This window comes from Elephas maximus, chromosome 4 (assembly GCF_024166365.1).
Source record: "Elephas maximus indicus isolate mEleMax1 chromosome 4, mEleMax1 primary haplotype, whole genome shotgun sequence".
NCBI lineage: Eukaryota > Metazoa > Chordata > Mammalia > Proboscidea > Elephantidae > Elephas > Elephas maximus.
Genome location: NC_064822.1, coordinates 74,665,330 through 74,691,356, shown reverse-complemented (window position 1 = coordinate 74,691,356; position 26,027 = coordinate 74,665,330). Strand labels below are relative to the sequence as shown.

Below are 26,027 nucleotides of genomic sequence, written 5' to 3'. Positions count from 1 at the left end.
GTCATTTACTTCACTCATGAATAAAGATGCCTCAAATTCATTTGCAGTTTTGCCACTCAAAAGTGATAAGATTTTTAACTTGTTTGGATAAATGTGTTATCTTTCTCCAACCCATCATCATCATATATGAATTATTAAAATAAGTCATGGACAGCTGCAACCTTTTAAGTTTAGCTGCATCTTGAGCGAAATTCAATATTGTGGCCTTGAGGGAAGAGGCCATGCATTATAAAATACAGAACAGAAGGCTCAAGAAGAATCCTTACTTGCCACTCCTTTTTAACGGTTCTGCGAGCCTGGATTTGTTCTGCGCGCCTCAAAACTGCTGGTTGATTCACTTGAATTTTGGAGATCCAGCTAAGGTCTAAAGAAGAAAGAACAGCACTTTTTGAAACTTCAAGTTTTATTAAATATAGTCACCTATTTTTACACAGCCCTTGAAAGGATACATCTATCATCATCTGGCATCAAAGCTCTTTTAAAAGCTTATGTTTCACTTTCACGTCACTACAAATAAGTAACCTTGTTGAAGGAAGCCCAGTCGTGGAAAAGCATACTTCCTTTAAAATCAAGTACATTTGGAACTGGAAGAAGCTGTATTGATTCACTGCATGAACATGTCTAATAATCGGGGAAAATGTTGTGCTACCCATGCCATGTGCCTCACTTCTGACAGCAAAGACTTATGTGTGTGTGTTCAGTACAGGAGAGCAAACGATTAATAAATACTTCAGTGGATTAATGTCGGAGCTAAAAGGAATCTTTGATTACTAACCCCTTACTGACAAGATAAATATCTACTAGATGTTCACACAGCACAACCCATTCTTTCCTCAAAGAAGAATTTTTCAAAATGTACGAGAAGTAACACCACCAAAATAATGGAAGTTAGTAAATGGGCAGAAAAGAAAGAAGCCATTCAAAATTCTAGGAGACATCTCCGTTTCTTGTGTTCTGAAATGCCCTCTCCTACCTCATTCCCACCCTCCATTCTTTTCCAGTTGACTGAAATTTCTACAAGACTCTGCCTAAATGTTAACTTCATGACACACCACCAGCTTCCCTGGCAGAGCTAATGTTAGGATATACCTCTACTAGAGAACATATCATACTATATTTAATTCAGCAAGGAGTCATGGTGAATTGTCTCTTGTGGCTTTTATATATTAAGTCATGATCTTATTCATCTTTGAGTGTTTAACACAAAACATACTCTCTGGTGCACATGTATTTCAACTTCATCCACCAACACTCTATAACATAGGTGGTTTCACAGTAAATTGGGCACATATCCATTTACTATCTGTAGAAGGTAACTAACCGTATTTCTACATCCCACTAGCAACTCCATGTTGCTGAGGAATTACCTTCTTGGAAGAGCCCTGAGAAACTACTGTGAAAAAGGTTATTCATTCAAAAGTATGTCCTGATTACACAATTCTTTATAATGTGATGAGAAAAAAACACTAACTGCATACTGTACTGTGTTACAGCACATGCAGTAACAAAGTACTTGCATCAACCACAAAGAAAACCAGTTATCACAAAAGACATTCTCTCCTGGACTATAAGATAGAAAATGATACTGGTGAGGAGTGAGCTTGGCTGAAGTAGACACACGAGACTATGTGGGCGGCTCCTGTCTGGAGGAGAGATGAGAAGGCAGAGGGGGACAGAATGAACATGGAGAACACAGGGTAGAGAAAAGGAGTGTGCTGTCTCATTATTGGGAGAGCAACTAGGAGTATATAGCAAGGTGTATTATATAAATTTTTGTATGAGAGACTGATTTGATTTGTAAACTTTAACTTAAAGCACAATAAAATTTTTTTAATTAAAAAAAATAATGAGTACTTAAGTTAAAAAAAAAAAAAAGACATTCTCTCTTCCATCTCCATTTGATTCTTCTTTAAAATATCAGTATTAATGGTGTAGAGACCCCAAGTTAGAGTTTGAGTGATTAATAGTGATATTCTTATTTAAATATCACTTTTCTTTTTAAAAAGGGAACAGTTTGGGTATTTTTTTCCTAATTAAATTATTTTGTTAGCCGAAATAATTTAACAAGACAGTTTTTTAACATTTTAATCCATCTGCTCCTCGAAGACATTATGTTTTCTTGCTTGTTTCCTGAGCCAAGGAAATTAGAAGCCTAAGGTCAGGCAAATGAAATCTGCCTCTTCTTCCTCAAGCAAAGGCTGATTTAGTTCTAGGTAGACGCCAAGAGAAAAAGACCAATTAATCCAAGACCTATAGGATGGCAATGGGTTTTGGTTTTTATAGGAACCTCTCTCTTCCCAAAGGCGGGGGTTATAGTAGGGACTCTTTTTTTTTTTTTTAAATAATGGTGATTAAATTCATGACAGAGATGGGTTTCAGGCCAAAAGTAAAAACATGAAGCAAGAAATTGCGTAAAACACAGGCTCCCTACCAAGCAACTAATGACAGTGGTCAGAAGGGGAAGCCAATGACTAGGTGGGCCTGGGCTTTGCGGAGCTGTCCTTTATCAGTCATATGACACATCCTCTAAACTCTCTTCTTCTTCCCTATCTCACCCACTACCACCTTCACCACTGGAAGCATTGCTGCTGGGCAGAGTTCTCAGGCAATCCTAGGACTCTCTGCCATCTCACTCCCTCCTCCTCATGCGCTATCTTCTGCCTCTCTCTCCTTTAAACCCTGTGGTACGGCCTTTCTAAACTACTAGAAATTCTCTGACACATTATGCCATGTCCTGTCTCTGGATCTGTGCATGTTGTTTGTTCCTTCTGCCTAGAATGCCCTTTCTCAACATTTTCTGTATGGTGAATTTACTCATCCTTTAAGACTCACTTCAAATGTCACCTCCTTTGCATCTTTGTGCTCCTATGCTGCTTTGCAGACTATCTTTAATACAGTATTCATCACACTGAATGGCACTGATCTGTCTAAATATTTTATCCTCAAAAGAAATTTTAAAAACTGGCTGACACATTAGCAGTCAATAAATAAGTTGAATGGCTCCCAAAGACCAGAAATGACTTAATTCTGGGCAATGTCTCTTCCAACTGCTTCTGATTAGAAAGAACTTTTGGATCTCCACAAGAGGAGTTGGGACTAAAGCATGAATGGGATGCCTGCCTAAGGGCCTGAGGACATTCCTTTAAAAACCAATACTTAGCACAATTCCCATCAAAGGTTAGAACCCAGGAGGCCTGACACCCACAATTCTCAGACATCACTTGCCAGAGGTCCCTGTAAATCATCTACTGGGAAATGTAATAGGATTACTTCTTTCATGATACCAGGCCCAACTGCTAAAACTACGGTCGTAAAATTACCCAGCCCCATATTTAATCCAGCCACAGCATTTGCCTCTGTGACCTCCTACGACAATGAATTATATAAGCGACTATCTCCTTTTATTAGCACTTAATTTGCTACTCTTTAATTTCATCACATAACCCTTGTTCTCTTATTATGGGTCTGGGGAAATGAAAGGACTGATTGGCCTTTGTTATGTCCTTCATAATTTTTAATATTTTATTCAAGTACCCTTTAGCTTCTCCTTTTCAGGAGAAGTGATTCTAATGCATACAACCTCATCAGGACCACGGAATCTTCTTACGGGGCCAGGAGGGGTTTCAAGTACACATGCCTTTGTGGGGAAAAGGCACGAAACCATAACTGGAAGGTGATAATACTCTTTCCTTAAAACTTTCCAGTGAAGAAAATCCCACTATTTCCCTTAGTAAGTCATCTGCTGGTTTTCAGGCCCTTCTGTCAGTTATAAATTTGTTCTCAAATACTCTTCTCACAATTTTTTATTATTATTTTTCCTGTTCAAGTCTCAGTGGAGACAGAGATCAGTTCCCCTGCAAATCTACTTTCTAGCCTTTCCATCATTTCAATCTTCCTACAGATGTTCTTGCACATCTCCAAAATACTGTATTGTGAATTTTGATTTTACCTTTACTTTTAAGAGAGAAAAATAAATTGTGTTATTTGAGTACAGACTTTTCTCTCAAAATTTGGGAAACATAAAAGATTAAACTTCCTATGTTTTCTTTTCGCATCCTTTCTGGGTTTTTATATCTAACTGTACCACGTAAATTTGTTTCCTAGTATTATCTCTGAACAATCATTGCCTGTTAAGTACTTGTATAGTACATTTTTAATCCCAGAGTGTATTACTGAGCACCTCTTCCTATTGTATTCACCTAATTGTCTATTATTTCTGCCTTGCTTATTTTCAATTATAATTTGCAACCTCCAGGAATCAGCCACATCCTAGTATCTAGCACAGAAAGAGATATTCAGTAAATGTACCCTTTTTATCACAGCAAATTTATTTTTTACATCAGACATTGACTAGAAAATGTCTAGTCTTTCAACCTTGTAAAAGGTCAGCTTAGAAAACGGTTAGTTTTCAGCCTTTAAAAGGGTTACTTTCATTGCAAAAAAAGAGCCATGGAGGTCAGTACCTGTTTGATCTAGCCAGGCTCAAAAGATATTCAATTTATATAAATTAACTGACTCAGCCATGGCCAGTTCCTAAGGCAAAGAGATACAAGACAGACTATCCTGGGAGCTCCATCTACACCACCAAGTGGGGTCTGGAATTAGTCTTCTTCCCAAAATTTTGTTGTTGTTATTGTTTTCAGTCGCCGTCGAGCGGAATACTACACATGGTGACCCCATGTGTGTCAGAGCAGAACTGTGTTCATAGGGTTTTCAAGCCTGTGACCTTTCAGAAGCAGATCGTCAGGACTATCTTCCACGGAGCCTCTGGATGGGCTCAAACTGTGAATCTTCCAGGTAGTAGTGAAGCGTTTAACCATCTGCACCATCCAGGGACTTCTGAAAGCACCTTAAGTAAGACTTTTTCAGTATGGAAAGGACTGAGCTTTTTAATCCTCACTGGGATAACCACATCATCCTGGTTTTCCCAATATTTACAGTATTTAAGTTTAGTAAAACAGTCAAAAAAAAATCATAGATATCTTATTTGAGATGAGATGCCTTTGGAGAATTTTGAGCAGAGGGCTGAAATGATCTGATTTACATTTTAAAAGAATCCCTCTGGCTGCTGTGAGGACTGTAAGGAAGCCAATTAGGAGGTTAATACAAGAGTGCAGGTAGCAGCTTGGACTAGAACACAAGTAACAGTGGTGGAGAGTGGTCAAAATCTCAGAAGTCCACTGATTGTAGAGTTTCTATTCCATCTAAAATTTTGTCTTCAAATGAGCTAAAACTATTCATTCTCTGGTGCTATTATTCCCATGTGGAGAGTGAATAATCAAAGAAAAGTTGATATTCCAAAAGTGGCTCAAGGTTCACAAAGAAAAAATTCAAGGAGGAGTTTCCTCTGCTCATTACCCATAAATATTCTCAGTCTTCATGTGGAAGAGTTCACAGATGAGAATAAACCGTCAAGACTGATCTCTCTGCCCACTCTCCCCAATCACTCCATGCTCTAAGTGACTAAGACAAAACCTAACCAAATCCATTGTCGCAGACTTGATTCCAACTCTAAGTGACTCCAAAAATCCGTTGCCATCGAGTCAATGTCTATTCATAGCAACCCTACAGAACAGAAGCGAACTGCCCCATAGGGTTTCCAAGGAGTGGCTGGTAGATTTGAACTGCCAACCTTTGGTTAGTAGCCGAGCTCTTAACCACTGAAATAAAATTCAACTCTTCCCAATAAAATCCATCTGCTGAGGTTTTGGTCCTCATTGGGGTGATCACATCATCGTGCTTTTCCCAGTATTTAAGTTTAGCAAAACAGTCAAAAGAATCATAAAGAGATATTTTATTGACAAGCTTTGCCTTATAAAAAAGTATTATTATGCCTCAGAACAGAGGCAAAAATATATTACCTGTGACACTATTTGGGCTAAAATATTTACATATTTCAATACAAAACAAAATGAGAATTGAGAATACCATCCATTTATAGAATTTGTTCTGTTCTGAGCTTACCAGGTACTTCAGCACCTGCAGAGAAAATATGTTTCCAGTTAAAAATAGTATGCTCCACAGAGAAGAATCAATTAAAGATATCAGCAATTTCAAATTTAAAAACTATAAAATACAGCTTTGAAAAAGGTTACTGAATCTTTTAATAATTAAAAAAAATGTGAAAAACATTCTTCAGAAAAGCACCAATGACATGGTATTACAGATTAATATAATTAGAAAACTAATTAAAGCAGACTAATAATTTAACTTCTGTTGTCTTACATGGCTGAGATATTAAATAAGGTTTTCTGCACTGATATACACGGATCTATTTTACTTTTAGAATGAATTTTGTTTTCTAAAAAGTTCTGAATAGAACTATTTTCTCTTAAATAGAAGGTCTACCAATATAATGAACACAATTTGTCAGTCAATAAATAAATATTTTAATATTATTTTAAATAGTTTTAGTGCCCTTTCCATTGTCAAAAATATACAGTTTGATAGGCCATCCTATCAAAAACATAACTAAAATGTTACCGCTGAGCAGTTCTCCCCAGCTCCTCAACCACAAACCTTTCTCTGAGTGCCATTAAACCTTAAACAGATCAATATTACAACTCCTACCCATCAGTCTACAAATACTTTGGTGTTTACTATGCACCAGACATAGGAACATAGTCCAGTGATGATACTGTGATGACTTATTGAGTTGTCTATTTAAATGTTGCCAGCAGGAGACCAGAAGCTTCCCCAAAGCAAAAGGACTGTTTCATGAGTATTCAGCTTTATACCTTCCCCACCTCAGCTCCCCATGACAGCATTTAACTGACACATAGCAAATGACTGATAAACATTTGATAAGTCAATGATGAAAACACACAGTTTATAGAGACAGGAGTTTGACAGTTTGGGCAAGTCTTGATACATTAGAACAAAAGCAGCACAGTCATTCACTTAATCAAGTTTCATTAAGCAGCTACTATTTGATAAGAAAAGAGGAAGCAGACATCTGGGGGCAAGAAAGAAAGATTAAAACACAAACACACAAAGACTATGAGGGAAGTGCTGGCATCAAGGAAAAATGGAAAAGAAAAATGTGTGATTCAACAACATTAAGAATCAAGTCAAAGCAAACTGTATTATTTTACAACTCCTAATGAAATAATTGATACAGACAAGCATTATCAGTGGATGCTGGGAACACTGTGTGAGAAGTCTGGGGAACTAGAGAGTCACATGCTATGGAAGTAATACCTCATACATTACTTACAGGTCCAAGTGGGAAAATCAGAACTATACAATGGGGAGAAGTGGCTACCATCTCCTTAATCAAACTTAACATCACGAAAAGTGGGACAACCAGACACTCATGTGCACCAAAGTGTGATGCAATATAAAGTACACAGCATCATGTATGAAGGACTCTTACCAGAATTTGTTTACTCTGAATTTAATCAAGTTTTAGGTATAACTTCCAAATTAACAAAAATACAGGAGATGGAACAATAAGTTAAAAGACATCATAAGGAATTAATCAGACAGATTAAGAAGACTGGGCAATTTACAAGACAGCTAACACAGTATCATCAAAATCATGGCATTTAAAACAGAGAGAGTGCTATTCTAGGTTAAGGAAGACAAACACAACTGAATGTAATGAATGGTCCTTATTTGGATTCTGTTTTGAACAAAACAGCTATAAAATACATTGTAGGGGCAACTGGGGAAATTTAAATATGGACTTGGTATTAGATGATATTAAGGAACTACTTCAAATCTTGCTACTGAGAAAATGGTATTGTGGTTTTATAGGAAACTATTTTTTAGAGATGCAAACTGAAATACTTATGAGTGAAATATCACATCTGTAATTTAAAATATTTCAGAAAAAAATTGATGAAGCAAACAGTATTTCATAATTGTTAAATCTAGATGACTGATATACGTGGGTGTTTTTTATACTAGCCCTTCTACTTTTCTGAATATTTGAAATATTTAATAATAACTATATACAAAAGCAAGCTAAAATAAATAGTATAATGGATGAGGGAAGTGTGCTAGGCAGCCTCTAAAATGGCTCCTTGTGACGCTCCTCTTCTGGTATTTCATGAGTAGGACTGACCCATGTGGCCAATAAAAGGAGCCCTAGTGGCACAACGGAAACCCTGGTGGCATTAATAGTTAAGTGCTACGGCTGCGAACCAAAGGGTAGGCATTTTGAATCCACCAGGTACTCCTTGGAAACTCTGTGGGGCAGTTCTACTCTGTCCTATAGGGTTGCTATGAGTCGGAATCGACTCGACGGCACTGGGTTTGGTTTGGTTTAGTGGCACAACAGTTAAGCACTCGGCTGCTAACTAACCAAAAGGTAGACAGTTCAAAGCCATCCAACACTGCTTGAGAAACACCTGGCAATCTGCTCCCCTACGGGTTACAGTCTAGAAAATCCTATGGGACAGTTCTACTCTGTCACATGAGGTCACTCACTACAAGTCAAAAACTGACTCATGGCAACAACATATGGCCAAAAAAATACTGTGAAAATAAATATCAGTGTGTGACTTCGAATGCTTAGTAATAAAAGACATTATGGCTTTTGCCTTACTATCTTGGATCACTCACTCTGGGAGGAACCAGTTGCCATACTCTAAGGATACACAAGTAGCCACATTAGGATATCAACCTGGCTGAGGCCTCTCACCAGTTAAAAAAAAACCAACCCACTGCCAGCCAGCACTAACTTGCCAACCATGTAACTGCGCCACCTTGCAAGTGTACTTCCTGGCCCCAGCCAAACCTTCAGATGACTATAGCTGGGACTGACAACTTGACTGCAACCTCATAAAAGATCTCAAACTTGAATCACCCAGCTAGGTCACTCCCAAATATCTGACCCACAGAAATTGTGTGGGATAATGTTTATTGTTCTAAATTTCTAAACTTTGGGGTAATTTATTACAGAGCAATAAATAAATGATAAACCAATATGAAAAATTTCCAGTAGCAAATTGCTTCATAAGTATAAAATGGCAGGCTAGTATTTTTATCTTCCCAAATTTTAAAATTTAAATATTCAACACTCCATTAATACAAATGTATAAATCAAACTACACTGGAACTTAAACCCCATTGCTGTCAATTCAGACTCACAGCAATCCTACAGGGCAGAGCTGAGCTGCCCATAGGGTTTCCAAGGAGCTCCCGGTGGATTCAAACTGCCGACCTTTTGCTTAGCAGCCAAGCTCTTAACAACTATGCCACCAGGGCTCACACGGAAACTTAGGTGTACATGTATGTAAAATCTAAACTTACATTTAAGATTAATGCATTTTACTGTACATATGTAATGTTCTTAGGTGCTGTCCAGACAGTTCTGACTCATAGCGACCCTATGTACAACAGAACCAAACACTGCCCGTCCTGCACCATCCTCACAATCGTTGCTATGCTTGAGCCCACTGTTGCAGCCACTGTATAAATCCATCTTGTTGAGGGTCTTCTTTTTCGTTGGCCCTCTACCTTACCAAGCATGATGTCTTCTTCCAGGGACTGGTACCTTCTGATAACAAGTCCAAAGTGTGTGAGATGTAGTCTCACCATCCTTGCTTCTAAGGAGCATTCTGGTTGTACTTTTTCCAGGGCAGATTTGTTCGTTCTTTTGACAGTCCATGGTATATTCAATATTCTTCACCAACACCATAATTCAAAGGCATCAATCCTTCTGTCTTCCTTATTCGCTGTCCTGCTTTCACATGCAAATGAGGCAACTGAAAACAACACGGCTTGAGTCAGGCACACCTTTGTCTTCAACGTGACATCTTTGCTTTTGAACATTATTTGCCCAATGCAATGAATGTGTCTTTTGATTTCCTTACTGCTGCTTCTATGGACAGTGACTGTGGATCCAAGTAAAATAAAATCCTTGACAACTTCAATCTTTTCTCCGTTTATCATGATGTTGCTTATTGGTTCAGTTGTGAGGATCTTTTGTTTTCTTTATATTGAGGTGTAATCCATACTGAAGGCTGTGGTCTTTGATCTTCACCAGTAAGTACTTCAAGTCCTCTTCACTTTCAGAAAGCAAGATTGTGTCACCTGCATATCGCAGATTATTGCGTCTTCCTCCAATCCTGATGCCCTTTTCTTCTTCATATAGTCCAGCTTTTCAGATTATTTGTTCAGCGTACAGATTGAATAGATATGATGAAAGTATACACCCCTGATAAACATCTTTCCTGACTTTAAACCACAAAGTACCCCCTTGTTCTGCTGAAATGACTGCCTCTTGACCTATGTACAGGTTCCTCATGAGCACAATTAAGTGTCCTGGAATTCCCATTCTTCGCAATGTTGTCCATAATTTGTTATGATCCACACAGTCAAATGCCTTTGCATAGTCAATAAAACACACGTAAACACATTTCTGGTATTCTCTGCTTTCAGCCAGGATCCATCTGACATCAGCAATGATATTCCTGGTTCCACGTCCTCTTCTGAATTCGGCTTGAATTTCTGGCCGTTCCCTGTAGATACACTGCTGCAGTCGCTTTTGAATGATCTTCAGAAAAATTTTACCTCAGTTAAATTTAAAAAAATTAAAGCGTAACTCTCTAAATTAAGGAATTATACCAATGGATGCCTATATTTTTAAATTCAGCTCAATTTTATTTACAAAGCTAACATTTTGTTAGCATTTTACAATAACTTGATGTCCATCAAGTTTTTTTTATAAACTCTCCTTCAAGAAGTTTGTTAGCAATGAAAATGTCATTTGCTGTAATAAAACTGGTGTCAACCAATGACTGACCTCTCTGGGGAACGAACAGCAGCTTTTCACTTGTACTCTTTTTTGCAATTGTTTAAATAGTTTTTCAATCTACGAAAAGCAGTACTTTTTACCCTGTTGGTATCTTTCCTAAACTCTTAGGGGAAGCATTATCAAAAGGTTTTTCAGAAACTAAGTAAAGTATTTCTACCAGGTTCCCAGTATGAAGCATTTTATTAACTATTTCAAAAACCGCTTAACCTGCCAGGATAGCATTATATAGTTTTCCTCAGCAATTCGCATATCAAAGCTGTTTTAGAAATGTACTTCTTGGCTTGAAACAAGAAATCAAAGAAAAAGGTGGTTAAAATATCCAATAGTTTCCCTTCCATTTTGTTTTTAATTTACTATAGCTCCAAGTGATTACTGTAGAGCTTTAACAGCACTGCCAGTGGTAAGGAATTCAAACCCACAGGCCATCTACTTACTGAAGCCTAGTCCCGGAATGCTGAGGGTGGAGATTTACAAGCAGAATGTAAGCACCAGTACTGAGTATACAGCACTGCCCTAAGAAAAGAGTTCTAGCTTTTTGCTCTATGATATGGGTCATCAGTGGATTTGCAGTTGGAAAACTATTTATGGGCCACTGACTCCATGCCAGGCACTGTCTTAGCAGTCTTACAATGTTTTATCACAATACAGCTGGTTTAATGATGTCGTCTCCTTGATTAACTTAACCACAGGGTTAGAAGGCTATCACTGACAAAAAAAGGAAAGACCCAGCCAACACACAGCCACTGACTCCATCTGAACAGCAGTGCTAAACAGAGGGAATGACAGTGCAGAACAAGGCAGTAGATGGGCTCTAGTTCCAATTCTGACACTATGAGAAGACTGGGCTCACCAGGTAAGGTTTCAACAAATACACTTGCCTTGGTAGATAATAGAAATTAACCACAAGTCAGGGAGAGGGGAGATATTTCAACTACTGAGTATATGAATGAAGACCTATTTAGGAATCTTTATGGCCTGTTCCCAAAACAATGACAATGGCCAAGTTTTGTTTAGTGGTAAAGAAAAATTTAGTTGCATAGGTAAGGTGGGATCAAGTCACAGAGAATTGTGAAATCCACATAAAAGACTCCAGACTTGAAATACTGGGGGACCATTGTTAATTTTTTATCAGATCAGTGCAAAGATAGAATGGATAGAGAGAGAAACTACAGACAGGTTTCTGCCAATTTTGGATAATGAACATTTACTTGTTGGAAAATCTGGAAGAAAAAAGTAAAAGTAATTTAGAATGGTTAAAACAAAAAGGTAAATGAGGGAATAACAGGGCCAAATGGGGAGGCTCTTTTGCTTTTGATAGCAAATAATAATGTCAAATAAAGACGTAAGTATAATGATACTCTGAACAGATAGTGAGAAGCATACAAGTTAGAACATTTACATATATTCTCTTAGGTGCTTGAGAGAACTTTAAGAAAAAGGACCACAGGGAAAATAATTGAATCTGAATTGAATTCAACTAAAAACAAACTCAACGAATTTAATGAATCTTAATATCGTATTAGGTGCTAAAGTAAGTAGATGGCTCTTGTAAACAAGAGATTTTAAAATAAGAATGGAAGTAAGGTTATCTGCCTGTTACAATGAGGAAACGCTGTGCAGGAGGTACATGGCATTGCAGAAGTTTAAGGGAAAGAACGAATATGGGAAAGAAAATATATCACGGTGGTAGGGCCATGCCAACACTTGTGAACAGGTAGAGATGGCTGGCGGGAGGAGGGGTGGGAAGCAGAGGCCCGAAAAAACAAAAAGAAGAGCAGCATTCTAAGCAAGACTCTGATGTGGAAGAACCCAAGCTGGGTTCATGGAAGAATTAAACTTTTTTTTTTCTTCTGGAGAATCAAATATACATAAGAGAAAACAGAAGCAAATCCTGAAAGGCAGGTTGGGAATGTATTATGGAAAGCTAAAACTGGTAGACTAAAATAATTAAATCTAATTAGATAGACAGGAGCCAATGAATGCTTTTGGCCTAGGAAGTATAAATATAATCTGCCCAAATATTCTTGAAGGCAAATACAAAAGTTACTCAGACTAAGTTTTCCATCTAAATTACTTACCTATAAGCAACAGTTAATCTAAGTTTCAAAATTCATTTAAAACTACTTTAATTGGTGTCATGGATTGAACTTTGTCCCCAAAAATTTGTGTACCAATTTGGCTAGGCCATGATTTCCAGTATTGTGTCACTGTCCACCATTTTGTCATCTGATGTGATTTTCCTGTGTGTTGTAAATCCTACCTCTATGATTTAAACGAGGTGTGAAAGGTGGAAGTTATGTGAATGAGGCAGGACTCATCTACAAGATTGGATTGTATCTTGAGCCAGTATCTTTTTTCTTCCCCACTAAAAAAAAAAAAGTATTGTACAGTAGGTTAAGGTTTACAGAGCAAACTACTTTCCCATTCAATAGTATGTACATAAAGTTATCCATGATACCGGTTTCATTCCCCACAATGTCAGCACTTTCCCCATTTCCGTCCTAGAGTCCCTGTTTCCTCTTGTCCTGATTTTCTAACCATTCCTGCCTTCTCATTTTTGCCTTTGGGGAAATATTGCCCTCCTGATCTTGTATAATTGATTGTTCCAAGGAGCATGTTCCTCTTGGGTGTTATTGTTTATGGGCCTGTCTACGGTTTGGCTCTAAAGTGGTCTCCAGTTCCAGTTCAGAAGGGTGTCTTAGGGCCATAGTCTCAGGGGCTCCTCCAGTCTCTCTCTGTCAGACCAGTAAGTCTGGTCTTTTCTGTGAGTCTGATTTTTTGCTCTACAATTTTTCTCCCACTATATCCGGGACACTCCTTTGTGACCCCTGTCAGAGCGATCAGTAGCAGTACGCAGGCACCATCTAGTTCTGGTCTCAGGCTGATGGAGTCTCTGGTTTATGCGGCCCTTTCATCTCTTGGGCTAGAATTTTTCTTGTATCTTTGGTCTTCTTCATTATCCTTTGCTCCAGGTGGGTTGGGATCAATTGATGCATCTTACATGGTGGGTCACTAGCTTTTAAGATCCCAGATGCCACTCACCAAAGTGGGATGCAGAACATTTTCTTAATAAACTTTGTTATGCCAATTGACCTAGATTTCCCCCCAAACCATGTTCCCCAGACCCCTCAGCTCCTCTTTCTCTCAAAGTGGTTGTGTTCAGGAAACTTCTTAGTTTTGGCTTTAATCCAGTTTTGCTGACTCCCTGTATTGTGTGTTGTCTTTCCCTTCACCTGAGATAATTCTTGTCAACTATCTATTTAGTGAATTCCCCTCTTCCTCCCTCCCCAACTTGTAACCATCAAAGAATGCTTTCTTCTGTGTTAAAACCTTTCTTGAGTTCTTATAACAGTGGTCTCATACAATACTTGTCCTTTTGCAACTCAATTTTTGATAGTATTCTGTTATGATTCTTTTAATTTCAGTTGGATCTGTTCTGATATGGCCCATCTCATTTCTTGAGTTATTTACTTCCTCTCCTGTTTTTCTTTTGTCAGTTTGGCCAACGGTTTATCAATTTTGTTGATCTTTTCAAGAACCAGCTTTTGGGCTTGTTAACTCTTTCAAATGTTTTTCTATTCTCTAATTCACTTATTTCTGCTCTCATTTTTATTACGTCCTTTGTCCTGGTGCCCATGGGCTTCTTTTGCTGCTCTCCAGCTGTTCAAGTTATAGGGTTAATGTTTTAATTTTGGCCCTTTCTTCTTTTTGGATGTGTGCGTTTACTGCTATAAATTGACTTCTGAGCACTGCATTTGCTGTGTGCCAAAGGTTCTGGTAGGATGTGTTTTCATTCTCATTTGATTCTGTGAATTTCTTTATTCTGTCCTTGATCTCTTCTATAACCCAGCAGTTTCTGAGCAAGGTCTGTTCAGTTTCCATGTATTCGATTCTTTTTCCTTGCTTTTCCTGTTATTGATTTCTACTTTTATGGCTTTAATGTTAGAAAAGATGCTTTGTAAGATTTCAATGTTTTGGATTCTGTTAAGGCTTGCTTTGTGGCCTAATATGTGGTTTATTCTGGAGAACGTTTCATGTGCATTAGAAAAGAAAGTATACTTGGCTGCTGGTAGGTGGAGTGTTCAGTATATGTCTATGAGGTCAAGTTGGATGATTGTAGCATTTAGATCTTCCATGTCTTTACTGAGCTTCTTTCTGGATGTTCTGTCCTTCACCAAAAGTGGTGTGTTGAAGTCTCCTACTATTATTGTGGAGCTGTCTATTTCTCTGTTCAATGCTGTTAGAGTTTGCTGTATGTATTTTGGAGCCCTGTCATTGGGTGTGTAAATATTTATTAGGATTATGTCTTACTGGTGTATTGACCCTTTAATCATTATATACTGTCCTTCCTTATCCTTTGTGGTGGATTTTGCTTTAAAGTCTATTTTGTCAGACATTAATACTGCCACTCCTGCTCTTTTTTGTTTGTTGTTTGCTTAACGTATTTTCTTCCATCCTTTGAGCTTTAGTTTGTTTGTGTCTTCAAGTCTAAGGCATGTCTCTTGTAGGCTGCATACAGATAGACTGTGTTTTTTAATCCATTCTGCCACTCTCTGTTTATTGGTGCATTTAGTCCATTTACATTCAGTGTAATTATTAATAAGTATGAGTTTGGTGCTGTCATTTTGATTCGTGTGAGTGTGTGTGTTGTTGACAGTTTCTTTGTTCCACTTCATTTTCTGTGCTGAGTCATTTTTCTTCATGTATTTTTTTTCATCTTTTTCATTGTTGTTGGTTTTGTATTTGCTGAGTCTATGTTTTTCTTCTTTTTTGTTTTGATGTGTAGTATTGTTAGTTTCCTTTGTGGTTACCTTAATACTTACCCCTATTTTTCTAAGGTTAAATCAATCTTTTATTTCTTGATATCACCTTGACTTCTTCTCCATATCAAAGTTCTGTGACTACATTATTTAGTCCATCTTTTTTGTTTTAATGTTGTCTTTTAAATACTGATGTCTCTGTTTCCCTATTTTCAGCGTTTTAGCTTTGATTTATTTTTGTGCCTTCCCTAAACCAAAAAAACCAAACCTAGTGCCGTCGAGTCGATTCCGACTCATAGCGACCCTATCTGGGTTGATGTTTGATTGTTCTCTCCTGTGTTCTAGTCTTGGGTTGTTATCTCCCATTATTGATTTTCTAACTGGAGGACTCCCTTTAGTATTTCTTGTAATTTGGTTCAGCTTTTACAAATTCCCTTAACTTCTGTTTATCTGGAAATGCCCTAATTTTGTGTATTTGAGAGATAGTTTTGCTGGATATATAATTCTTGGCTGGCAATTTTTTTCCTTCAAGGCTTTACGTATGTCATTCCATTGCCTTCTTGCCTACATGGTTTCTGCTAGTACTCAGAGCTTAGTCTTATTGACTCTCCTTTGTAGACGACTTTTCGTTTCTCCCTAGCTGCTCTTAAAATTCTCTCTTTATCTTTGGTTTTGGCAAGTTTGATTATAACATGTCTTGGTGACTTTCTTTTGAGATCTACCCTGTGTGGGGTTTGATGAGCTTCCTGGATAGATATCTTCTCGTCTTTCATAGTAGCAGGGAAGTTTTCTGCCAACAAATCTTCAACAATCTCTCCATTTTTTCTGCTATCCCCCCACCCCAACCCCACTGTGGTACTCCAATCACTCGTAGGTTATTCCTCTTGATACAGTCTCACGTAATTCTTAGAGTTTCTTCATTTTTTTAAATTCTTTTATCTGGTTTTTCCTCAAATAAGTTGGTGTCAAGTACTTTATCTTCAATCTCCCTAATTCTGACTTCCATTGCCTCAATTCTGCCCCTATGACTTTCTATTGAGTTGTCTAATTCTGAAATTTACTGTTAATCTTTTAGATATCTGTTTGCTCTCTATGGATTCTTACAGCCTGTTAAATTTGTCATTATGCTCCTGTATAACCTTCTTAAGTTCCTTTGTTGCTTTAACTGTATACTTCTCGGCTTGGTCTACATTTTGCCTGATCTCTTTCCTAATCTCTTGACAAGCTCTGTATATTAATCTTTTGAATTCTACCTCCGGTAACTCCAAGATTTTATCTTCCTCCGGGAGGTTTCCTGGTTCTTTGCTTTGGTCACTTGCTGAAGCCATCATGGTCTGCCTCTTTATGTGATTTGATATTGACTGTTGTCTCTGACCCAGCAATAAGTTATATTCATTTATTTTATGTTTGCTTACTGTGTCCTACCTTCTTGTTTTGTCTTGTTTTGTTTCAATATACCCAAATAGGTTGGTCATGTGAGTTACTTTGATCATTGGTGTCTCTGAAGCTCTCACATCTTGTTACCAGGTGATTAGAGTTGTTACTAGGTATGTGAACCCAAGGGATCTGTTTCCTTTTCTCATGTCAATTCACCTCAGGTGTCCAGATCATCAGTCACCAAGTGTGTGGTGCAGGCTCTCACCTACAGTCCTAGACATGCAAGGCTATGTAGGGGTGATTGGAGTAAGCACAAGTATCTGGCTACAGCAGGGGTTTTGCACCAAGCAAGACAGGGGGCTGACGGCTGCCCGAGTGCCTGGGTGGAAGGTGTGTGTGTCCTTGTTCCCTAAAGCATGTAGGTGGGTAGGTTTTGCAGCCAGACTATAAGCACCTAATGCTATTGGCTGTAAGTACTGGGAAGCACTACTTATTCTCAGATCCCTGTCATGGGTGGCTAGGTGGAGTGGTTGGAGCCACCAGTCCTCAGGCCCCTGATATGGGTAGGTGAGGACCCTGCTGAATGGGCAGGGTGGCATCAAATGTCTGGTATCTGCCAGTCCCCCTCAGCTGCTGTAGTTGAAACTACGTTTCAGGTATATACCCTGTTGTAATGAGGGCCTATGCTGTTGAAATGGGCCGACAAAGGCCTAGGCAGGGGTGAAAAGCATTCAAAGTCCATGGACTCCTTATGTCTATGCTTAGGCAAAGGAGCTGTGTGTGCTTTGAGTTCCCTGCTTAAGGGAGCTGGCAGATTATTTTTTTCCTGTTTGTTAATTTGTTCCTTCTCCAAACTCGGAAGAATGGCTTAGGGCGTGCGACTGGTCCTATGTGTGGCCCAGAGACATGGCAATCACTGAAGCCAGACTGGGACAGGAGCAGAGCAGGGAGTGGGTGGGTGAATGGGAAAGAGGTACTTCCCAGGGAGGAGAAGGTTGGTTTTTTTTTTGAATCCTGAGCGGTAGATTAGACACTTGTGCTTAACTTGTGCAGATTCAGCACCTGTTCTCCCTGGTTCTGGAGGCTTGGGCAGACTCTCCAATGCTTGATTTCTCCCAGTGTGGGAAACTTATTCCAAGCACTACTGCTTGCCTCAGCCAGCATGTACTGGCTGGCTGAGCCTGAAGAGTGCCAGCCAGGTCAGGTTTGGCAAATCCTTGCTTCTTCTGAACTGTCTTTCCCTCCCCCTGCCACTCAGTTCAACTCTTCAACTTTGTCTTCGATGTTCAGGGCTCCTAGATGGTCATATATTATCGATTCACTTGTTTTTTCCAGTCTTTGTTGTAAGAGGGACTACAGGAAGCGTTTTGACTGCTCCTCCATCTTGACTCCGCCTCTCCGAGCCAATCTCTTTTCAGACATAAAAGAGATAAGACAGCAGAGAGACGGGGGACCTCATACCACCAAGAAAACACTGCCAGAAGCAGAGTGCGTCCTTTGGACCCAGGGTTTCTGCACGGAGAAGCTCCTAGTCCAGGGGAAGACTGGTGACAAGGACCTTCCTCCAGAGCTGACAGAAAAAGAAAGACTTCCCCTGGAACCAACACCCTGAATTTGGACTTCTAGCCTACTACACTGTGAGAAAATAAATTTCTCTTTGTTAAAGCCATCCACTTGTGGTATTTCTGTTGCAGCAGCAACAGATAACTAAAACAACTGGGCAGACGACCATTTAAATGCAAGGCAAAGAAAGTAAAGAACTTAAAATAAATTAACACAAAATCTTAGGACTAATGTAACATTCAACTCTTCCTGTAGTCAAACTTTTCATACTCAATGTAAGTTAAAATCCTTAACCCCTAAGCAAAAATGTCATTTAGAACCTCACTCCCTTTATTTACATAAGAGATAGCATTTACTGATTAATTACCAAGAGGTATGCCCTTCAATTCACAAACTGCCTTTAATATTATATACCCAGTGCTCTTGCCTAATTATATGCACCATTATAACAAGCTGAAAGCTTACTTGACCCCCTCCCCAAATAATACTGGCAAATTTCTTAAATAAATTAATATGTCCTCTGACTGGAATACTCTTCTCTCTAGCCTCACCTGGCTAACTGTCTTTCAGCCTTAAGGTACCCTGGCTAACTGTCTTTCAGCCTTAAGGTACCAATTTAAACATCACATTATCTATGCAACTTTACCTGACTCTCTCTCCTCTCTCTCATATAGTTTAAGTGGCCATGCTAATGTGGTCTCTCAATACCCTGTACTACTTCTGTCGTTGTTATGTGCCATCAAGTCAATTCCAACTCATAGCAACCCTACAGGGCAGAGAAGAACTGCCCCAGAGGGTTTCCTAGGCTGTAATCTTTACAGGAGCAGATCATCAGGCCAATTCTCCTACAGAACCACTGGCGGGCTCTAACCGTCAACCTTTTAGTTAGCAGTCAAGCACTTAACCACTACGCCACCAGGGCTCCTTGTACTACGTCTACTGCTGAGATTATCATACAGAAAATAGGTAGAATAACGGAAAATCTACATTCAGTGTTACTGCAGCTCCCTTGCCCTACTCAACTCTGTAAATACTGGCAGTCAGTCGCTATGAAATATAAGAGCTCTGGAGATAATGAGAAGATCTTCAAGCTTCTAGAAAGAAAATAAGATACCACATTACAAATGATGGGCATAAAAAGGTCACCAAATTTTTCAGTTGGAACACTGGATGGAAGTTAGAATACGATGGAATAATACCTTCAAATTTCTGAAGAAATACTATTTTAAACACAGAATTCTATGCCCAGCCATACCATCAACTAAATATGATTGAAGAATAAAAGCATGTTCTGACATTCAAGATCTTCATTTTTAGGACATTAATGACAGTTGTGCTCACCAAAACCTGGAATAAAACCTCGAAAGAGGAAGATGTAGAATCCAAGAAACAAACAAAAATAAATAAATAAATAAACAAGGGAACCCAAAAGAGTAGATTGAAAAGAAACCCGAGGATGATGATGAGGGGAGAACCCAGGATTCCAGAGATGCAGCAGGCCTAGAGAGCAGCTATATTACAACAGGAGAGTGGAGAACCCTAGGAATCATGTCTCCAGGAAAAATAAAACTGGCATATTAACTTGATCTGTTTGAATGTACAAAGACAAGAGTTTCATTTCTGATAGATAATGTAGGATGAAATTAGAAATAACTACATAGAAATCCAAGCAAATGACAATACTGGACAACTCTAGTGAAAACAAGTTTGTATAAGAAATGAAATGCTATCATAGTACACCATATAACTTCAATATGAATTAATATTTAGTCATAATAGTAAAAACACTGAAAACTTATCTAACCAAAAAATATAGTACTATAAAGAAAATGGAAGAGGGGAACTACGGGGAGATGGGGGGAAAGGATATATGAGAAAGCTAAGACTTCATCTTAAATAGCAGAAAGTCAATGAATAAAATCTAAAACTAAAAAATTAAGAACAACAATAAAAGCATGCAATTGAGAAATACTGAGGAAAATGCTAGAAGAAATGGCTGCCTCTGGGGAGTTGAAACTGAGGATGTAGAAGAGTGGTATGTGGGCCTGCTATATTAACACAAATTGACTTATGTCTTTTTTAAAACCTGTAAACCCATTGCTGTCTAGTCAATTACAACTCATAGCAACCCTACAGGACACAGTAGAACTGCCCCATAGGGTTTCCAGTTGGTGGATTTGAACTGCTGACCTTTTGGTTAGCAGCCTTAGTTCTCAATCACTATGCCAGCAGGTCTCCATGTCATTTTAAAGGATATACATATGTATTGTCGATAAAAAATTAAAATATTTAAAGAGATGAGAGAAGCAGTTTATAATTAGTGTATTCTGATGCTGTACTAAAACGAAAAACAAAAACAGTTTACATTTCTTTGTTTTCTCAAAGAAATTTCAAAATATAAGCTACCCAAAAAATAAGGAGTCAGAGTTTAAATCCAAAATCAAAACTATACTCACCCCAGTGATTATAAACTATTTGATATTTGTAAATTCATTTATTACCCTAATAATCTCCCAAGAGATTTGCTACTATATCCAACATTAAGGGACACTGAGTATCTCCTAACAATTCTCTAAGTTTCATCCTACTATTTCATCTTTTCGGTCTGTTGTAGAAATTTCATTAGAGGGTATACCATCATATTCCTAAAAGATGCAGCTTCTCCTTTCTTATATACTACCAGAATTTACATTATGGACTTAACATATGGGCTTAAATTGGCTGAAATCTTAGAGTATGGCAGACAATTTGTTTTTTTAAGGATAGGAGAAAACATGTCAGAGATAAAGAAGACAAAAAGTCCTTTCTTTACTGTTTCTGTTATATTCTACCTAGCCTACCCTTTGCTTTTACAGAATGCATTCACTCTATCAACCAAATATTGGTTCCTCAGCTTCTACCTATGCCTAGTACGATGCCAGGCAAAACAAATTAGGGGATCTGCATGGGTTCATACATTCTTGTCAAATCTGGAAAATCCATTTACATACCCAACAAGGTTGTGAATTAATTCTTGAACTGACAATACTCTCTGAAAACTGTCATCTAAAAAATAGTTGTTTCACACTTTTCAGTAAAATTAACATCTTAAATAAATTTGGTTAACAGACATAATTTCCCAGATCACAAACATTTTATGGCCAATATCTTGGTTTTATTACTACACACTCTCATGAAGATACACCAAAAAAAAAAAAAAAAAAAACTTATTAACCACATTTGGGTTTCCAAAAATGTAGTCTTTCAACTTAATGCACTCTGGGAAAACTTCTGACAAGAGTTTCTCCAAGCCCCTAAATGTGCCTAGTGTTCAGAAAGAATCATTAGACCTTAGAGAAATTCATTAAGAAGCTGGATAACTTTGGCCCCCTGCTGGGTAAGGATTCAACTCTCAGTCCTTTGAGAAGATTTGATCATTTATTCCAGGAGCCAAGAGAAAAACTATTTAACTCTTTCCTCTCAATGAGACATGATGAAGGACTTCCCTAAATCAAAATTTTTAAACGTCCAAAATATCCTGTTGCTTATCAAATTCATACTATCAGTCAACAGAAAATATTATTTATAAAGCTGCAACCTGTGCTGGGTGCTGTCGTTAGTAATGCAAGTTAGAGAGTTTGCGAGGATACTAACATGCTAAAGCAGACCAGAACACAATGAATTCTGTCAAAATAGCATAAACATAATTCAAATGCTACAGAATAGACGTAAAAAAAAAAAAAGACTCCCATTTCAACTTAAATAATCATGTTAAGCTACATAAAAAAAAGATGGCTTAAGTATGTTCATGGAAATTAAAGGTTATACAGTAAAACCTATGAGAGCCTGAACTCGATGGGACTGCTTTGATTTTCCAGGTCTTGAAAGTTTTCTGCCCTTGACAGGGTGCAGTCTTATCACTTTTCTATTGTTTGTTTTAGTGGAAAATAATTTGAGTTTTCCTTCTCTGACAGGTTTCTGCCTTACATAGGTTCTGTTTTCCCAGGTTTTAGTGTATAACATCTACATCTATTTTTCCTGAAAGCTATTGCCCTATTACCACTGCCCAGTACTCAATGCCCTTCTACTCTCACCACACACTATCCCACTAAAAGCTCATTTCAGAAAAAATCTATTATCAGTCATTTGTACTTTCCCATGAATGTAAGGTAAAAGGTGGCATCTCCTAGGAACATTTACTTATAAGTGTTATCTCTAGGGTAAAACAGAGTAAATTCTGAATGGCATATTTTATGACTGGTGTTCGGAACTGTCATTTCCTAAACATTGTGAATTCAAACAATTCCTGGTGCCTATTCCTTTAGGCAAATAATTTTTAAATGACCTACTGAGAATCACCAAAATTTTGCAATTAAAAATTGTATATCTGAATTATGAAACAATGTCTACTTTTACAAAAAAAAAAAATTTTTTTTTTTGTTCTCAATAGTATATGAGAATTTGCCTATGGTCATTTACCTAAAATAGTCATAGGATGGCACCAGCGAGACTTATCTAATGAACTCTAAAGTCTGGCTATGGAGTAAATTTTCAAAGATGCTGATCATATATACACACACACACAAGAAAAATCAGAAAAATAAAACAACCTGGGATGGATAAACGCCCATGGGCAGGGGGTGGAAAGGGAGAGAAGAAGGGAACCAGTGATAACTACTTTTAATCACATTTTCATAAGAAGAAAACCAAATCATTATATAAGTCTTGACTGAGTACACATCTAGCCTCCACTACCATTACATCTCAGCATACACTGGGGATCCCACTGCCAAAGATCCCTTGAACTTCTCCACAAAAAAACCCATGCTAATATTCCTGTCAGCAAATACCCTTATTCACAAATCAGTTATTCTTTAGCTTTAAGGTTAGAACTTTGCAACAGTCCTATTGTATCTCATGTAGAAGAAAGGGCAAGTAATTCCTATAGTGGCTCACCGTATGCACAGCACCATGTCAGATACTCTATAATACTTCATTTAATCATCACAATTATGGACATAGCGTTTATTCATCACATTTTTTATATGTGGGAACTCAAAAGTCATCGATGAATCAGGATTTGACTCCAAGGCAATCTGACTTCAAAGTCCAATTTCCTTTCATAAAGAAGCTCTCTCTTAAGTGCCGTTGATTCAGTTCTGACTCACAGCAACCAGAATAAAACAATGCCCGGTCCCACTATATTTAATTAAATGGGTAACCATCCCAATGTATATATTTATTTACAAAGAGTTTTAATTTAGGTAGCCTAAAACTACATGGATATCTGCCCAAATTCTCAAACTAGGGTAACAGATCACCCTTTGAAATTGAAGTGAGCTAGGTTTTGGGAGAAAAATAAAAGAAAGCAGCATTTACTGTGTAGCTACTATATAACATATGCTTTATCTCATCTTCTTACTACTCTTTGATTTGCAGAAAAAATCAAGTATCTCCAGATTCCCCAGACTCATGCTCTCTAGTACGCCTTTATCTGTTCAAATATATATTTAAACACACACACACACACGTGCGCGCGCGCAGGAGGAGCTGGGAATGTAGGTGTACCCTTAAACAGCAGGCATCTCACATGTGCTAAAATACTCTGACTGTAAGCAGACAGGGCTTGGGTTGATACCGTCTCCCAAAACAAACTAAACCCCACCACATTCTGGAGCGTGATGATTGCCAACAATGTCTGGGTATATCTGTTCAAAACTGAATTAGAGTGGAAATCACCACCTGCTGGGTGCTGATTCAAAGCACTGCTTCCCAGCACCTGATCTCCTTCTGCAATTTCTCCTCAGGAAGACGTTCTTTTGTGGCACAGGTTTTGACGAGGTAGCTGGTTTTCCCGTTGCTTTCAGATGCTCCCTGACAAGCATCAAAAACTTTAAAGCTCCATCCCTCCTTTAAAAAAGAAGTCATTAGATGTGCCACCTCAGAGGTTAGTCAGAGTTAGCTCTACAATAACTCTGCGGCCTGAACGTTCCCCGGAAACATTTCCCCTTGTGGTGCACCACAGGAACACCAGCTTCCCGCCCGCCTGCTCCACTGACCCAGGTGAACCTGAAGCAGTTGTGGAAGTCACATGACAAAAGTTAGCTCTAAAGGAGCTAGGTCTTGTTCGGTTTTCACAGAGAATCCTGCTCCTGTCTGCGGGGCAGGATTTAACAGCGACAGAAGTAGAAGACTGGGAGACTTATTTAACATCAAAAAAGCAGGACAGAAATCAAAATGTCAAGATTTCAGGTGCAGCAAGAAGGCTGCCTCACCATTAAATACTCCCCTTGGTTAAATATTTTCAATTATGCAATTAAAGTGTCATTCCTTCATACCTGTTAAAATTACCTTTCCCAGGAAAAAGTAGCTTTTTAGACCATCAGCTTTTCACTTTGGTGGGAAATGAATTGTCTGCTCTTCTCCCAGACAGCTTTTAACAGGGAAAGACACACTCAAAGCAAAGTACAAAGCTACAGCAAGAGGCTGGTGTACCCAGAGGCAAAATTTCATCTACCTTCTGAGGATACCCGATACCAGCAAACTCTCAATTACTCAGGGGTTAATGATCAGGCTGATCTAGGCCCCTGGCTTTTTCTTGTTCTTCTCCTTGCTTACCTATATGACATGCCTACCACAAAGTTCAAAAAGCAAATATATAAAGAATTCAATTTTATCATTTTTGCTACTTGTTTTTAATCTCCATAGAGACCTATGAGCAAGGAAATTAAAAATCAGTATAAAAACACTACTGACTGCATAAAATTGTTGGGAGGAATAAAGTACAGGCTAATCTATGTTCTTAGCACAATGCCTTTCACATTATAAATATTCACTAAGTATTCATTTTTATTATAGTATTTGTATTACCATCTTCATGAAGGAAAAAGTATCTCCCTTTCAAAATCTTTTAAATCAACAAATAGAGACAAGACAAGCAGTACTATCAGTCATTCTTGAAAAATGAACTATTTCTATTATTTACTTACTTGTTTCTATTTTCATTTTCAATAATAAATTAAACCCCAGAGCTTTGCTTGTAGTCTCTAGATATTCTCCCCTCACAAAGGGGAACCAAAATGCCTTAAAGAAACGGTTGGCTCAATTTCTGATGCAGGAAAGATACACGATGAGCCTGGAATATCTTACCGTATCTGAGTAAGGAAGGCCTCAGAAACCAACAGAAACATCTCAAAAGGACATAAGAGCCAAGAGACAATCTGAGCATTGAATATAAAAACTGCAACAACAAATTACTTTGACTGAAGTCTATTGTATAAACATCCATGCATTCATAATCCCACACACATTGACACACACATAAAAAGAGAGAAATCTAAACAAACAAACAAAAAAATCAACCTCCCTCCCCAACAAAGTCCCTATTCACCACTAGAGGTAGCCAGGCCACTCCTTATTCTAAAATTGGTAAATTAAGTAGAAAGAATTAAAAATTTATTCTGCCTGTCTTATACAAACTGTATTTCAGGAGAACCAAATAGACCTACTTGATGAAGGAAAGTTCTTTTTAACTGATAATAATGTAGAAGGAATGATGGGAATAAAAAATAAGCATTTTGCAA

The 26,027-nt window shown here is 38.1% G+C and overlaps 1 protein-coding gene across 4 annotated transcripts in view; it reads right to left on the bottom strand.

The window, feature by feature from the left end:
• The window catches only part of DERA (deoxyribose-phosphate aldolase), a 189,785-nt gene that overhangs the window by 147,327 nt on the left and 16,431 nt on the right, over positions 1 to 26,027 (bottom strand). For all 4 annotated transcript variants that reach the window (XR_007517133.1, XR_007517134.1, XM_049882561.1 and 1 more), the window contains exon 2: positions 267 to 364. Coding sequence is in view for 2 of the 4 variants with exons in the window: in XM_049882561.1 (XP_049738518.1) it covers positions 267 to 364 (98 nt within the window). In the remaining 2 variants the exon portion in view is untranslated. The remainder of the gene's footprint in view (positions 1 to 266; positions 365 to 26,027) is intronic.